Source organism: Gopherus flavomarginatus, chromosome 2 (genome assembly GCF_025201925.1).
Source record: "Gopherus flavomarginatus isolate rGopFla2 chromosome 2, rGopFla2.mat.asm, whole genome shotgun sequence".
In the NCBI taxonomy this organism is placed as follows: domain Eukaryota; kingdom Metazoa; phylum Chordata; order Testudines; family Testudinidae; genus Gopherus; species Gopherus flavomarginatus.
The window spans coordinates 107,628,690-107,644,379 of record NC_066618.1 but is presented as its reverse complement, the minus strand read 5'-3'; the positions used below and the strand labels follow the sequence as shown (position 1 = coordinate 107,644,379).

The 15,690-nt window shown below is 39.3% G+C and overlaps 1 protein-coding gene across 4 annotated transcripts in view; it reads left to right on the top strand.

Moving 5' to 3' along the window:
• The window catches only part of COBL (cordon-bleu WH2 repeat protein), a 241,224-nt gene that overhangs the window by 171,629 nt on the left and 53,905 nt on the right, over nucleotides 1-15,690 (top strand). For 3 of the 4 annotated variants that reach the window (XM_050937664.1, XM_050937665.1, XM_050937663.1), the window contains one exon: nucleotides 1,150-1,323. The exons of the other annotated variant lie outside the window; for it this stretch is intronic. In XM_050937664.1, coding sequence (XP_050793621.1) covers nucleotides 1,150-1,323 — 174 coding nt within the window. The remainder of the gene's footprint in view (nucleotides 1-1,149; nucleotides 1,324-15,690) is intronic. 4 annotated transcript variants of the gene reach the window in all.

Sequence of the window (15,690 nt, the reverse complement as noted above, 5' to 3'; positions counted from 1 at the left end):
CTGCGGGATTTCAAGAGAATGTTAGTGGTAGCCGAGTATGACTCCAGCACTATCACTAATGGAGAACGTGTTCTTCAAACCTATGAATTATCACGTCTCTTTGTCTTACTCCAAAAGAAGAGAGAGAGATCTGGCTTCTATCAAGACCAAACATCTCCAGAGTTTACCCACAGTCATTTGCAAGCAAGATGTGACACTGCTGGTATTTATTAATATGTCTAATAATGTAAAGGACACCCATTTATCCCATTTAGTATGCATGATACTGAATTAAGTACTGTTGTGAGGTTCGAAGCATTTCGGACACAGTTTGGAAACTCCATCATACAAACAGCAACAAAACCAGCAGCTTCTGCCCACTGTCAAAGCCAAAAAGAAAAAACTATAAAAAGAAAAGGAAAGCCCAAATAGCACATCCATTCAGAAATACCAACGTTCACCATTCCCCTACCTCCTCAAAGAGTTAGGGAAATAGTTTTGCATAGTATCCTATAGGTCAACAGATGTGGGGCTGTGTCAGACCAAGGGACCAAGAGACCCTGAGGGTTTTCACGTTCCTCTGCATCATGGGGCATGGGTCACTTGCTGGTTTAAACTAGTGTAAATGGTGGATTCTCTGTAACTTGAAGTCTTTAAATCATGATTTGAGGAGTTCAGTAACTCAGCCAGAGGTTAGGGGTCTATTACACGAGTGGGAGGGTGAGGTTCTGAGGCCTGCAGTGTGCAGGAGGTCAGACTAGATGATCATGATAGTTCCTTCTGACTTTAAAGTCTACGTGTCTAAGGGAGAAACACATTTAAAAAAAAACCCACCTTCAGGAAGATATTTTCAGTATAGTGTTTTTAAATTAGTGTGTTTTACTATCTGCCAAAACAGCAGTTAAGATTTATGCTGATTAATGTGTATAGATTGTGCCTTACATGTATATATTGGGACTGATTCTTATCTCATTTAGCTAAATTTAACACCAGCATGTATCAGTCAACTTTCTCCTGGTTTACATTGGTGTGAGTGAGAGCAGAATCAGACCCAGACAGAGTGGATGGTTGGGGGGAGCAAGTGAATACACACACTTCTGTGTGTTTTAAAAGAAACATACAAATAATTGACTTGACAATAAAGTAACTAGCTAATTGATCCTCCTGTAGGTAATGGACGACAGGTGCCACAAAAGCCTCCTAGAGGCAACACACGTGGTCCGCCCCAGTTAGTGATTCCCCCACCCCCACCTTACCCTCCTCCTGATACAGACATTATGGATCCAACTGACTATTACAGTGAAGCACCAGATGTTGCAGCACCAACAAACCTGGTACCTAAACGTATGTTTAAAAATCTATGTATTTGTTTTTCATTTCTTTTAGTGGTTATTGTCAAGGATAGCTTTTCCAGACTTTCCTCTCTGTTCTCCAGAAGTACATGGTTTTCTTTTCCAGCCTCTTCTTTAGAAATGCTCAATGCATTATATCCAAATGATTAATTAATATGGGGTGAATGAAACATTTGCTTATAGATAATATTGCTACAGCTGCTTAGCTCCTACATGGAGATGTGTAAATATGACTATCACATCATGCCTTTTCATGCATTGCAAAGGAGAAATGTGTGGTTTAGTATTTGATTTGTTTCTGCATGAGCATTCTCCCCCTCCATCCAAAAACATAGAGGTGCAATAAACTATTGAGCAACCACTGTAATCTATCAGACTAGTATTTCCCAAGCTTTTGCAAGCTGAAATCCCCTTTCAAGAAAATCAATCACACCCACCATGTACTGTTAAGGGCCTACTCACCTTAATATCTACATCTTCCAATGCCTCCTGACTAGCCCTGGGTGCACTCTCTCCCTTGGGAAATCTTATCAGACAGTGCAATGTGATAGTTGTACCACTCTTCCTTATTTGTGTGAAACGTGGTTGTATTTTCGGAGTTATCATATAGACTTGACTGTTTTCAAATCTTGGTACATGATCTAAGACTCAGATCCTGCAAATGACTCCACGTAGGTAAGCCCCCCTTCTCACACACACACACACACACACACACACACACACAAAAGTCAGCAGGGTTCTACACAGGTGCAGTGTCCACTCAGATGCAGTAACTTGCAGCATCAGAGCCTGTTTGGTAACCACATAAAGGGTTATGTATCTCTGCTAATCCTACTGAGAGCCTTTTCTGGGAAGCTTTCATTGCAAAGATTATACTCTAAGTAGCTCTCCACTTAAGGTTGCCAATTTTGGTTGGACGTATTCCTGGAGATTTAATTACATGACATAATCTTTAATTAAAGATTAATTAATTCCTGGAGGGCCAATCCTGGAGGGCTAGCAACCCTATCTCCGCCTAATGTATAAATGTGGAGCGGGAGTAGTTGCCCACTAGCTAAACCCAATGCATTATTGTTCAAATCTTAGGTAAAGAGATGTAGAATGTCATGTTTTATACAGGGGGGGAAGGAGGAAAAAGGCAGTATGTCAAGGATTTCTGCTACTAGAAAACACAACTGTTAATGTGGATTAACCTATTTTATTCCTAGTAAAGTAGGAACAAAATTCTTGTTGTAATTCGATTTTTGGTTTGATACCATCAGCTTGTACACAGTGGTTCTCTTTTTAAAGATCTGTTCTGGACTTGTTTTAACCAGTATTTGTGCTTTAACAGACTTCCTGTCTTCACGATATTTTGCAATCCTCCTCTGCCCACTCTGGTAATCAAATGCATTTTAATCAATTCTCCTCTGATTTTTATCCGCTGGATCATTTTGTTCTTAAACAAATGTGATATCCCAGCTAAATGTCTTTGATTTAAGCTTTTACATGGAAACATTACATGAGCTTTTAGTATCCTCAGCTCATCCAAATCAAGGAAGCAGAGCTTAGTACCTCTTTTAAGGACTTTTATTCAATATTGGACCTGGGCAAATCTGCACCTCTGGCACCTTAATATTTATACTCTGTACTCCCCTAGAAATATACATATACATACTTTATATGCTCTTGATCAATTTCTGCAGTTCCCGCACAACTTTATTCTTGGGGGGAGAAAAGGAGAAAGAAGGCACCACATTGTTTAGTGTGCACTAAAAAGTTGCTCAGATGCCACAGTGAGAGATGCAGAATAAGAACCTGAATAGAAGTAAATGGTGATGTCTTGTAGGCCATTCACAAAAACACAGATCTCAGCGATTTTACGAGGAAATCCCCCTTTTCTGATGGTGATATTAAATAACTCTGTAAATTTCAACAAATAAACTATCCTTTCCATTGGTGGAGCAGAGAGCTTTTCACAGCATTGAGTGAGAGGAAGTACATTTCTGCTCTGTGTTCCTGCTTTGTCTTCTGATACTGCCACTTCTGAATTCATAAGCAATGGGGTGAATAGGAATTTTGCCATTGACTTCAATGGAGCCAGGATTTCACCCATGCTTTCTTGACATCCTTTACTGTGGCTGCCCTGGCATGTTAATAGACACTACAGCCCAGGGGGGCTTTGCACATGTTGCAAAAATGAAGAAAATCAGCTTTTTCCAAAATGGAAATACTCATTTAAAAGGTCACTAAAAACTGCTATATGTACCAGAGTCCTAGGTCCAAATTTTCAAGTGTAGGCGTCTCAGTGTCACTTCAGTGAAAGTTGTGGGTGCTCAGAGCCTTTGAAGGTCAGGACACTTTTATTTAAGTGCCTAAAATTAAGCACCTAAGCTTGAGAAAGTTGGCCTTAAAGACAGGAAATGAGAAGATTAGGTGGTTGGGTGGGTTAGAACCACACATGAGTTTGCAATGATGTCCTGTTGCCTGAGAATGCTTTGTACACTGCAGATAGGACCTACACAGATGATTCAAAGAGCATAGATTTAGATTTAGACAATAAAAGTGTTTTCTCATTAAAAATGTGGGGGGAAGAATAAATTATTGATGTCTGATATTAATGGAAAGTATGTTTGTTCTTAAATGACAAAAGAATTCATGCTGGTGAAGATCATATCCTACTGTTGACCAGGCAAATTACCACCTCAATCTGTCTTCTCATGATTGCTGTTTCAGAGCTCAAACTCTGTGATCATTTGTGGCAAGTGACATTCCTATCCCTTATTCTCTGCCACCTCTTTATCAGGCAATACATCCCTTTCTTTATTCCCCCCTGCCAACCAGACAATTGTCACATTGTGCTCCAAGAAGCCTGTATTGAAGAATAGCCATTTCGTAGGCGTTATGGGGGTTGGGGGGAAATCACTCTTCACAGTTTCCCAAACTTATGTGGAGCGTAAGTCATTCATGAATAGGGCCTTTCGTGAGATATTTGAGCTTTTCTGCCTCAATGGTAAGAGTGTTTTCCGCAAACAACAGTACAATTGTTCTACACGATTTTTGCTCTTTAATCTTATTGTCATTAACTGAGCTTTCTTTTTAATATTTGCACCACTAGACATAGATATATGTTTTGTACGCATGTCTTGAAATGTTATATTTGTGGGATCCTTTTTCCTCCCTTAACTTATTAATCTGGCTGTTTTGTGACCTGTTATTCTGAGTTTGGTTGAGTTTTGACTGTAGTTCACAAATGGAGACTCTGTTACATCTGTTGCATAGAGTTTGATTTTGCCCCATAATTTGTATGTTCTTAATGAATGAACTGTTAACAAGCTATCTATTATGCCATGTAGAGGATGCTATACTTAGAGCTGATGCTACAGTATGTTTTCTTTAAATGGTTTGAAGCAAGCCATTTGAATAGCAGCCTTACTCCTGTGTCCTTTATATGGTATCTTTTTATTTTGTCATGTTATGGACCACAAAATAAAAATACAATAGAGAACTAAAAGTTAGTTTAAAATGGATAAATATTTCACCTTCTTATTGAGTCAGATCCTGAAATCCATTCTTCCCTCTTACGCAGTCTGGCATACCAGTGAAGTCAATAAGAGTTTTTACTGAGTAAGGATGATTAATTGATGTAGTTGTAACCCTTCTGCCAAGTGAAGCCAGCAGCAACAAGGGCCAGGTTCAGTATTAAATTTCTAAAATGTAACTAACTATAGGCACCTAGCCCGTAAACTGAAATCCTAATTTGACTCAAAATTTGCATTGTATGCAAAAATAAAGTACCATACAATGGTCAAATATCCTCCATTACCATAAAATTGGGGGGAAAGGGTTGCAAGCCTATTTTCCAGTTTTATTAGATGGATAATATACCAAGATGTATATTTGTAGCTGACTGGTAATTCAATTCTGTTTGAGGAGAACAGGGAGTTGATAAGGTACCTCTTTCCTCCCATCCCGTGTGTTGTTTTTTTAATGAAAACCTTGTGTGGCAGAGTTCATATAACCATAAATGACAACAGATGTGAGAGTGAACAGTTCTACAAAGACCTTCAGCACCTCCATTCAGTAACTTAAGGTGGAGGTATCTGGTATTGTCCGCCCTTTAAGGACAGTTTCTAAAGACTGAAATTTATTAATTTTAAATAAAAATAACAGGAGACATTCATAGTGGGGAAGCGATTAAAAGGTTTGAGTACATGTAAATTAGCTCTGAAATGAATGGGCTACTCTGTGGGCTGTTTGACCAGTCAGGGAGGTGTTGACATCACACACACATCACAACAGTTGCAAATAATCAATGTCCCAGGTTTTTTTCTCAGCATAAGATGCTAAGATTTATGTGAGCCTAGAGAGTGAAGTACCCTCTTACTACTTAGAGATGGTCCCTAGAACGTAGTTAAGGTGCACTGAAAGGGTAGTGTAAGGAAGCTTGTCTGGCCAGTCCTCCTGCCATGCCTGGCCTGTGACTAAATAAAGAACTTCAAACTCCCAGACTGTCAACCTAGCACCTTCTTTGGCATTAAAGTTCACTCCAGAAAAACAGAGGTCACGTGCACCTTGAGCATCTATGCATGTTATTACATTGACTACAGAGGAATTGAGCCTGCTTTTTCAATGATGAATTTGGCCCCACAAATCCAGGCTCGGATTTTCAAAGGAGGCTATGCGAGTTACATACCCAAATGCCATTGAATTTCAGAGGGATTTGGCTCTTTTAAAAAACTAACCCTGAACCTTAGTTTGCATGCTAGCCATTCTTTCATTTTTGCCTTCACTTATGTTTATATGTTTTATCATTTACTTTTTTCCCAACAGTTTATTGTTGTGCATCATTCCCTTCACACACCAAGCACGTCTGACAGAACTTGCTTCATTCTATGACCTTCATACCTCTGATGCCTCCCGTTGCCTCTGCTACCCTGACTCTTCCATTGCCTTTCTTCCTTCCCTGCTAGAAGAGCTCCTTTTATCTGACTGAAACCTTGGCTTCCTTTCTTTTGAACTTGCACACCTTCATTTAATTAATGTTGATTACGTTTGGCTTTGTTTCACACTCATTCGTTAAGTGTATTCTCCAGAACTGAAGCCTGCGTTATACAGATACGTATCACCATCAAAAAGATTCCCAATTCATATGTCTGTTTCGTTACAAATTATTCTTGTTGCTTTGGGTCAATATTTAATTTGATTTGGTGTTTCACATTTTTTTTCCTTACATGCAATCTGTTTTACAAATTTATTGAAAAGGTTCTAGTACAATTGCTTATTTTTCTATAAGGCTAGGCCTTTTGCAGTCTGCATTTTCCCAAGCATTTTATGTTTTCCCTTATTGCAGCTACTTTGTGCCATCTGGATAGACCTGAAAGTGAGCATGACCTAAAGTCCAAGATTTCTTTCATATCTTGGCCACTGATCAAGTTACTGAGTTAAAAATAGAAACGTTAAAGGTCTGTCGGACCTATAATGGGCCTAAACAGAAAACTGAGGATAAGTACCAAGTACATTAATTTATAGCCTTTACTTTTACTTTTCAAACTAATGCTTACTTTGATTAATTTCTTCTTGATTCTACAAACACACTATGGAAACTAAAGTATTTGTCATATTTCTGTAACAAGATTCAAAACATTGTTTGCTCGAGATAAATCTGATTCTGCAGGTCTTCATTTTTCATTTACAAAAGGAATATGCAGATGATTATAGTTAAAATATGAACTATTGGTAGGATCACACCCACCTAAAACTCTTTGCATTGAGGACGCTTGTTCGTGCAAACGGCTCCGCAGCATATTTTTGCACTCATTCTGGATCATAACTATGGGTTTTATGAGCTGAAACAGCGTACGCACCCAAAACCCTATTCTGCCTTCATGGGTAACAGGTATTTAAGATGTTTGTTATTTAAATGAGTATGATGCAGAATGTGACTCTTACTTACATCACACAAAATTCTTATTCTACCCTGAGCAAAATCTTATGCCTTTTGGATCCTTTCCAGGTATGCAAAAAGAGGAGAAAGAAAGCAGAGTATTCCTACAAAGGGGGTGGAATATGTTGAGAAAGAGTTTTGACAGGTCTTAAAGATAAAGTGACTATTATGTGTTCAGTTACACTTGTTTTAAGAACCCACTCAAGGAATCAACACATACTGCAGAGTCATCTTTAAAAAAAAATAGAGCAAAATTTTACTCAATGTATTGTAAGGTATTTTGGGGAAGTCTCTTAAGAAAAGAGGCTTTTGTGCAGGTTTCACTGTAATTCTCCATTCTTTAAAACTTTGTAAATGTTCACAAAATGTTGGGCTAATCAGTCTCCATTATTGCAGTTTTATACTGCTTGTAACTACATTAAAATCCCTGGAGTTCCACTGGTATAAAACCAGAGTAATGCAGTCGTGAGTTGCACCTGGTATGTTTTAAGTAGGATTGGTCAAAAACATTTTTGTTCAATGGAAAATTAGGTTTTAAACTAAAGAAAATTTTTCCTGGAAAGTGTATGCATCCTTCAAAAAAAATCAGGGGTTTTTCAGGTTCGAGAATTGGAACCCTGAAAAACAAAAATCTCCAGTGGAAGACTTCTGGTTTTTTGACTAAAAGCTTTTCTGTTTCCAGCCAAGCTTCCAAAAACCAAAATGTTTTCAACAGTAAAAAAGTTTTGGCTAAAAACAAGAATTTAGCCCAGTGTCTTTGAAACATATGACAGCTACTTTGGCCTTTATCTTGAACCATTGACATTAATGGGACCTTGCCAATTGACTTCACTGGGAGCAGGAGCAGGCCCTTTATTCACTAGGGTAGTGTCTCAGGTTAGCATTGGTGGAAGTGTACATTGGTTGGTTTTACTGCCCATATTATTCCATGAGGGCAGTAGAAACATAATGAGAATTACATGGGAAAGCTAATACCAAATTGACTATAAGGACTATTGAATTCCAACAAAGTGTGTTTGTCAACTCATACTAAGCTGAAAAATGAGTGGGAAATGATGTGAATTTAATTTGCTCAGCATTTTGTTTCTCCACCAAATAGAGTTGGCCAGATATTTTCCTTCAGCACCAGATAATTTGGGATGGTAAAAAGAACTGTGATTGAAAATGTAATGACTCATTTGACGGAAGGAGGGGAGAAATATGTGGATAGTTTATAAATCACAAGATAACTCAATTATTTGAATTCCAATACATATGAAAAGTCAGTGCCAAAATGACCATAGGGAGATGCTTAAATCATGATGGATCCAGTTTTGAGATATGCCAAGTACCATTCAACCTGTATTGCATTCAGTAGAGTTGTAGGCATTCATTACTACTCCAGATTAGGCTTTGGTGAACCACCATAGGAATTGTCCGGTGTTACTGTAACCACCAGAGGGAGCACCTAATGAAGAAGATAAAAAGTTGATTTAAAAAAATAAACATTAAGTTATACCACAATGTCCATGTTTTCAAAATTCCATAACAATGAGAAATAGTTTACTCGGTGGGGGGTCATTTTCAAAGGTAAAGGAAAGACTCTTTCTAGACATCTTCTATAAATTCTTATAGAGAAAGTATGAAAAACATATTTTGTACGTGATGTTACTGTAATGATTATGTCAGGGCACCTGTAGCAGGGTGCTGGTGCAAAGGCACCTAATTAGCCCCTGCTCAGCTAGCCCCAATCAGGAGAAATAGATTGGGGCTGGGGAGAGGTTTGGTGCCTGGCCTTTAGAACTGGCTGCACCTGCAGACCTGAGGGTTGAAGGGCTATAAAGGCTGGCTGGTAGCCCGAAGAGGGGGGAATGGCCAGGGGAAGGTCAGTCTCCAGGCTGAGGGCAGACTCTGTGTGGAGGAGGAGACTGTAAGGCCTGCAAGCTGTATATAGTATATTGCTGGAGGTGGGAGAACCTGGTGTAAATAAAGGCATGGGTGCTGAAGAACTAGAGGCCTCTCTGTGTTTTATTGGGGCCACCAGTGGGCCCCAGGAAGAGTGGCGGGCAGAGGACTTGTTACAGCACCAAATTGTTAGAATGTGTGTATATGTGTGTTACCTACAGGGCCGCCTGGGGTCTTCGGCGGCGGGGAGCCCCTGCCTCTGAATTGCCGCCGAAGACCCAGCACTTCGGCGGTGGGTCCCGGAGCAGAAGGACTCCCCGCCGCCGAATTGCCACCGAGGACCTGGAGCGGAAGAAGCTCCGGGGGCCTGAGCCCCATGAGAGTTTTTCGGGGTCCTCAGAGCAAGAGAAGGACACCGCTCCAGGGGCCCTGAAAAACTCTCATGGGGGCCCCTGTGGGGCCAGGGGCCTGGGGCAAATTGCCCCACTTGCCCCCCATTCTGGGCAGCCCTTGTTAACTACATGTGTTACTATACATATGATAGCTAACCAAATTCTGCATTGCCCTGTACTCTAAGTATCGAAGAGGGTGCAGGGGCTTCCCTGTGATCTGCAAGCACAACTGCACAGGAATAGGACACATTTTCAGCCTAGTGTTCAAGAGAGTTGTGATACATGATGATGTGCTGTGGTGGAAAGATTTTTATCAGCATGAGTTTTACAGAACTTTTCAAATGTCTTTAGAGATTATTGTAGTATCCTTCCACTTGTAAAAGCTGGTGTCTTTGTTACCAGAGAGGGTAATTAACCACTGGAAAAGTTACCAAAGGTTGTGGTGGATTCTCCGTCATTGTCAATTTTTAGTTTTTAAATTAAATTGGTTGTTTTTGTCTAAAAGATAGATTCTAGTTCAAAGAGGAATTAATTCAGGGAAGTTCTGTGGCCTGTGTTATGCAGGAAGTCAGATAGGATGATCACAGTGATCCCATCTGGCTTTATATTCTATGAATCTGTGAACCATCAGTCCATTTGCTCAAGGATCAAAGGAAGAGAAAAAAATAACAGGTTTTATAAACCACTGAAATATATTTTATGCATAATGTCATAGTTTTAAGGTCCATTCTCGTAGACCTTTGTAAAGATTGAAATGATAGCTGTGTTTCCCTTTGAGAAGCTAGAAATTATCCCTTTTCAGTGGTAGGGCTACAAGATACCAATCCTTACATTCATTGTATTGTTATGTGTAGAAAATCTATCGCCAGTCCAGAACTGAATCTTACTCATCCCAGGCCTCAAGCAGGTGTAATTTGGGGAGAAAATTCCAGTTTCATATTTGCAAGAAGGAGGAGGAAACCTCTTTCTGGTAGATTGATACTTGATTTTATTTATTTTGTCAACTGTTTGAAGCTGGTCATGGGTTTGGAAAGTTAGAATAAGTACCAGAGGAGCTGGATTACTGGGTATGTGATATCTCGGCCTAGTTTGTGATAAATTGCACAGGCATATGATATATTTATTTATGTAACATATGCCCATGCCATTTATCAAATGCCTATCACCTCCCCATATATGGGGAGGGCGGTGAGAATGTAAAATGAAATCTGTGGGCCTGATTCTGATGTGCCCATTAATTACATTGACACCTGCTCTTCATAGATTCCAAGGTCGGAAGGAACCATTGTAATCATTTAGCCTGACCTCCTGTATTAACACAGGCCATAGAACTTCCCCACAATAATTCCTAGAGCAGATCTTTTAGAAAAACTGGCAGTCTTGATTTAAAAATGACCAGTGGTGAAGAATCCACCATGACCTTTGGTAAATTGTTCCAGTGGTTAATTTACCCTCACTGTCAAAAATTTACACCTTATTTCCAGTCTGAATTTGTCTAGCTTCAGCTTCCAGCCATTGAATCCTGGTATGCCTTTCTCTGCTAGATTGAAGAGCTCATTAAGGACCTTTTACACTGTCAGAGCAGTATAAAAGGGCCTTACTGTAAATAAGGTTCAGTCCCTGTGTTTGTGTATATAAGAAAGCAGTGCTTTCTTTCTGACTTGGCTTCAGATCACTTCCATGACTCTCAACGTATATTTAGTACATGCAATAGGTACCATTTAAGTTTCCATACTAAAATACATGTTATTTTAAAAGATAGAACATAACTTATTCCATGTTGTTACTACTGTTTTCTAAGCTTATCACAAAGCTGTGAACTCCCCGCTCCAGGACAGAGAGTCAAACCTACTGCCACAGTTTACACACTTCTTATGCAAATGTCTCATGTAGCAGCGCAAGAACACCTGTGTGGCTACATAAATACACCATTGAAAATTACTACTAGTGACATAATTTGGTATTGGAGAAACACTATACAAGAAAATGTGCACAATACCCTTCCTATTCCAGTAACTCCTCTAGAAACGAGTTAGTGTACACATCCCCTGCTCACTGTTTGGAAGATATTGTCCTCTGTCTGTATATCCACAACCCAGGAAGAGATTGCTTACCACTTGCTTTCAGTATACTCTGCTGATATAATAAGGGGAATGATCCTGCAATGTCAGTGGGTGTTGAAAGTGCTTAGCATCAGGCCCATAACAATACTTAAGTCCATACAGAACTTTACATCTCCCAAGTATGTACAAACACTAATGAATCGCGTATAGCACCTTGAATGTAAACGATGACATAGCAACCTATCCTGTTCTAAACACTCTAATCCAGTCAGCAGTTCCTAAAATTTAATCACAAATCCTCTCACTTTCCCACAGTTTAAGAAAATTCTGCAGAGAATGAAACAGGCTTAGGAAAATATAGCCACCCTTCCTAATGGTGCCTGTATATTTCATTATTTGTACATCTGTTCCACTACTATGGCATTAAAGATAATAGATATGACTCTGGAGGATCTGGGTCAAAATCAGCCCTGGCATAGGAAGGCACAATTCCATTGTACTCTATGAAATTTTGCATGCTTTTGCCAAAGCTGAATTTGACTCTCTGACTCTGGCTGTGTGACTAATTTATGAAGTGTGGAACAAACGTACATTTCAGACTTTCCAGACTAACTGGAAGCAGGAAGTACCAGGACTCTTTCATGGAACTCTGTTCTTGTGAGATTTTCAGCCAAGTCCCACACACTAGGACAATGCAGCTAAAATTGTACGAGTGCTTATCCTATGAACTGAACTCTATATTTTTAAGGCTTGCCCCTCCCTTCTCAAAATAAGGAAAATGTACTCTTACCTGCCTCCTTAGCAAACCCTTACTGATTGGAAAGCACTGAAAACATGCCTAATTGCCATTTGAATTTGGAGGCTCTCTCACACACCCAAATATAAATACTCTTGTACTCTATCACTAGCAGAACTGCACTGAGCACCTCTCCCATGTTGTTTGTGTGTGTGTGTATTCTTTTGGAATCTCAAGCTGGATCTGAATTTCAGGGCCTCTTTCATCTATAATGGGCCAAACCAAAATCTCAAAGGTTGATGTTTGAAATACAAATCTGAAATGTATAGCTCAGGCCCATCGTGCTTTAAAAGGGATCTTGGGAGTGAAGGCTCCCAGTAGTGAGTGATTGGGAGTTCTCTGATTCTCTGCCTCAGGTCGCTCATAATTCCCATAGCCTAGCGCTTGCCCCTCCTCAGATGCTCACTTCTTATCTTATGTGATAGGACAGACAGCTTCTCTATCTGTAAATACTGGCTAAAATGCTCTCTTTCTGTATTCTTTCTTATTTTCCATTCTAAAAACTAGAGAATTCTGCCTATGTACATTCATTTCTGGGTTTAGAGTATTGGGGAGCAAGGGATTGAGGTCAGAGGCAGAGATTGTTGTGTCAGCTCCTTTTGGGAATGCAGTAGTTGGTTCTTGGCTTGTATTAAGGGCATACTTCCCAACCTATTGTACCATAAGCTAAAGGTGGGACGTAGTGGAGGACAAAACCTAAAATGAGGGGTGGATGGACATAACATAACAAGATGATCATGAGGAGTAGGAGAGCTATGGTTGGCACAATCATTTTCCCTTTCATGGTTGCCAGAATAGTTCGTTAAGAATAGAACTGGTAGAAAAATTGTGTGTATGAAAACTAAGAAACTGAAAATTAAAAAAAAAAAATTCCACGGATTTCTAAAAACAATCATTTTTATTTCAAATATTTGATTGAAAGAGTTTGGTTTGAAAATGTTTAGGTTTTGAGATTTCTTCCTTCTTTCTTTCCTTTTATTCCTTTTTCCTCATCTTCTATTTTGCCACCAAAAAAGGATAAAGAAACGAAAGGGAGAAAAGGGGAAAAATCATTCTGGGATTATAAGAAAAATGGAAATTTTTGAGGAAAAATATTTATATCTTATAAAGGCTTTTTTAACCCCAAAAAAATTTTGTTGAGGGGAAAAAATATTCAGCCAACTCTACTTATGAGATATGTATGTCACAATCAGGACCTGAGTGTAGCAAATGTAACAGGCAGTCATCTATTGACATAACTTTAAATCCAAAACCAATATTTTCTTTATTTGAGTTTAGTTTGTATATGCTGGATGAAATAAAGAGTATGGCCCCTTTGAGAGAGAGAATTCTGGGAGTTTTACTGAATATAAAAGCTAGTAGAATTGCTCCAGGAACACAGATGCTCTCTGCACCAACATGGTTTAATGAAGCCTCTGAAAAGGCCAGCCTGTGTCACTTCAAGGCCTTATCGAAGGTAGGAACTGGAAGCTTTGTGACAAAATGCAAGAATATATTGATTATTTTGAGCGAGGTATGTTAGGCTTATATTTAAACCTCTCTGGTTTTGGTTCACTAACAGTCCTACAGCCATGTAAATCAACCATCTGGAGCCATACAGTTCCCTTTTGACAGGGTACTGGAAAAACCTGTCCCACTTGCCTCTCAAAAGAGAAAAGCTGCAAGTGTGTTTTTGGAGAAAAACTTAATCCATTGAAAACTATTCAAGATGAGAGTCTGTGAAAAACTAGAGCAATCTGCTGATTAAGCATTGGCCATGTGCGTAAAAGAACCTTGGGGGTAGCTTTCATTTAAGTACCCAAGTTTTCCAGATGAAAACATTTGGTTAAAAAGAATTCATATGCTGTAATTTGCTTGTTTGCTCCACTCCCTTGTGGACATGCCCAGCTTCTTCTGTACCTGGCAACTTTCCTGTGCTATGCACACCAAAGCTAAAAAATGTGATTCAGATATTCCTCAGATGAAATCACCAATCACATTCACTTTCCCACACTCTCAAAATATTCTCCAGAAAAAGAAATAAAGTAACTTCTCTTCACTTTCATTGTGCATGAAATAAAAATCTGTTTGTAATACACAGCTTTGACAATATGATGTCAATAGCATACAGTACACGTGCCTATGATGTGTTTTCCTTCTGAGTGAATTTAGTACTTGTGGAAAAGTTACCATACTGATTGCACTGGACACTAAAGCTCTTACTCTGAGTACAGCACAGACACTGATAACTAATTACCATCTCACCAGCATGCCTAAATCTTCTGAAGAGGTCACTCTTATTCAGTGCATGGCCTCTTTGCTGAAACTGTAAGCAAGATTTCCAGTCATGAAGGTGATTTTTATCAGGATCAGTGGATCTCTATTTTCTCCCTTCCACCCAAATGGAAAGAAAATAGCTTTTTGTCAGGAAAAAAAAAGGTTTGAAAGTAAAACAGAACCAAAAAATGGCATCTGAAAAGAGAAGGGGAAAGGGAGAAATAGGGGTGTTGGGAGAGAAAGGGATGGGGGAAAAACACTGAAAATGAAATCTTTTTGTTTAAAAAAACACACAACCAAATGAGTTGGGGTTTTGGTATTTTCCCCCTTTCTCTCCCTCTTTTGTTCCTCTGTCCTTGCCCTCCTTTGTCAAACATTTTTCACCAAAATCTTTTTGAAATTCCCCAGGGCTTGGGATGAGGGAAATGATATTTCTCAGCCATCCCTAACTTGGTCTAAGACCACTAGCTCAATTGCAAAGCTTCATGTCACTAAACCATTTCCTTGAGCCAGCCTGTCTTTTATGGGGAAACATGTACACGAAAACCTCAAACTCCAGATATAGCCTTGATCCAGCAAAGCATTCATGAACGCTAAATCGGGTGCCACACTGTGTAGCACATATGTGATTTTTATTTATTATTTGACTTACAGTAGAACCTAGGAGCCCCAGTCATGGACCAGACTCCATTGTGCTAGGTGCTGTACAAACACAACACAAAGACAGACCCTGCCCCAAAGAGCCAGCTGTCGAAGTATGAGTAATGCAAGATCAGATCCTTACAGTGTATACTGTGCATTAAGATCTAGAAGGATCACACACATGCTTAACAAAAAGAATTGTCTTCCCTATATTTAAAATATTCTTATAATAGCCAAAAATAAACCACTAGTCGAACTGCACCTGAACAGGAAAACAAGCAGGCCTGTACTATGACTCAGAAGGTACAAGAGGAAAAGAAGGTAAATTCACATAAATCAAAAGAGACCAGAGTAGATCTCAGAGTCTTTAGGCCATGGAAATGTCTGAAAAAATGCATAA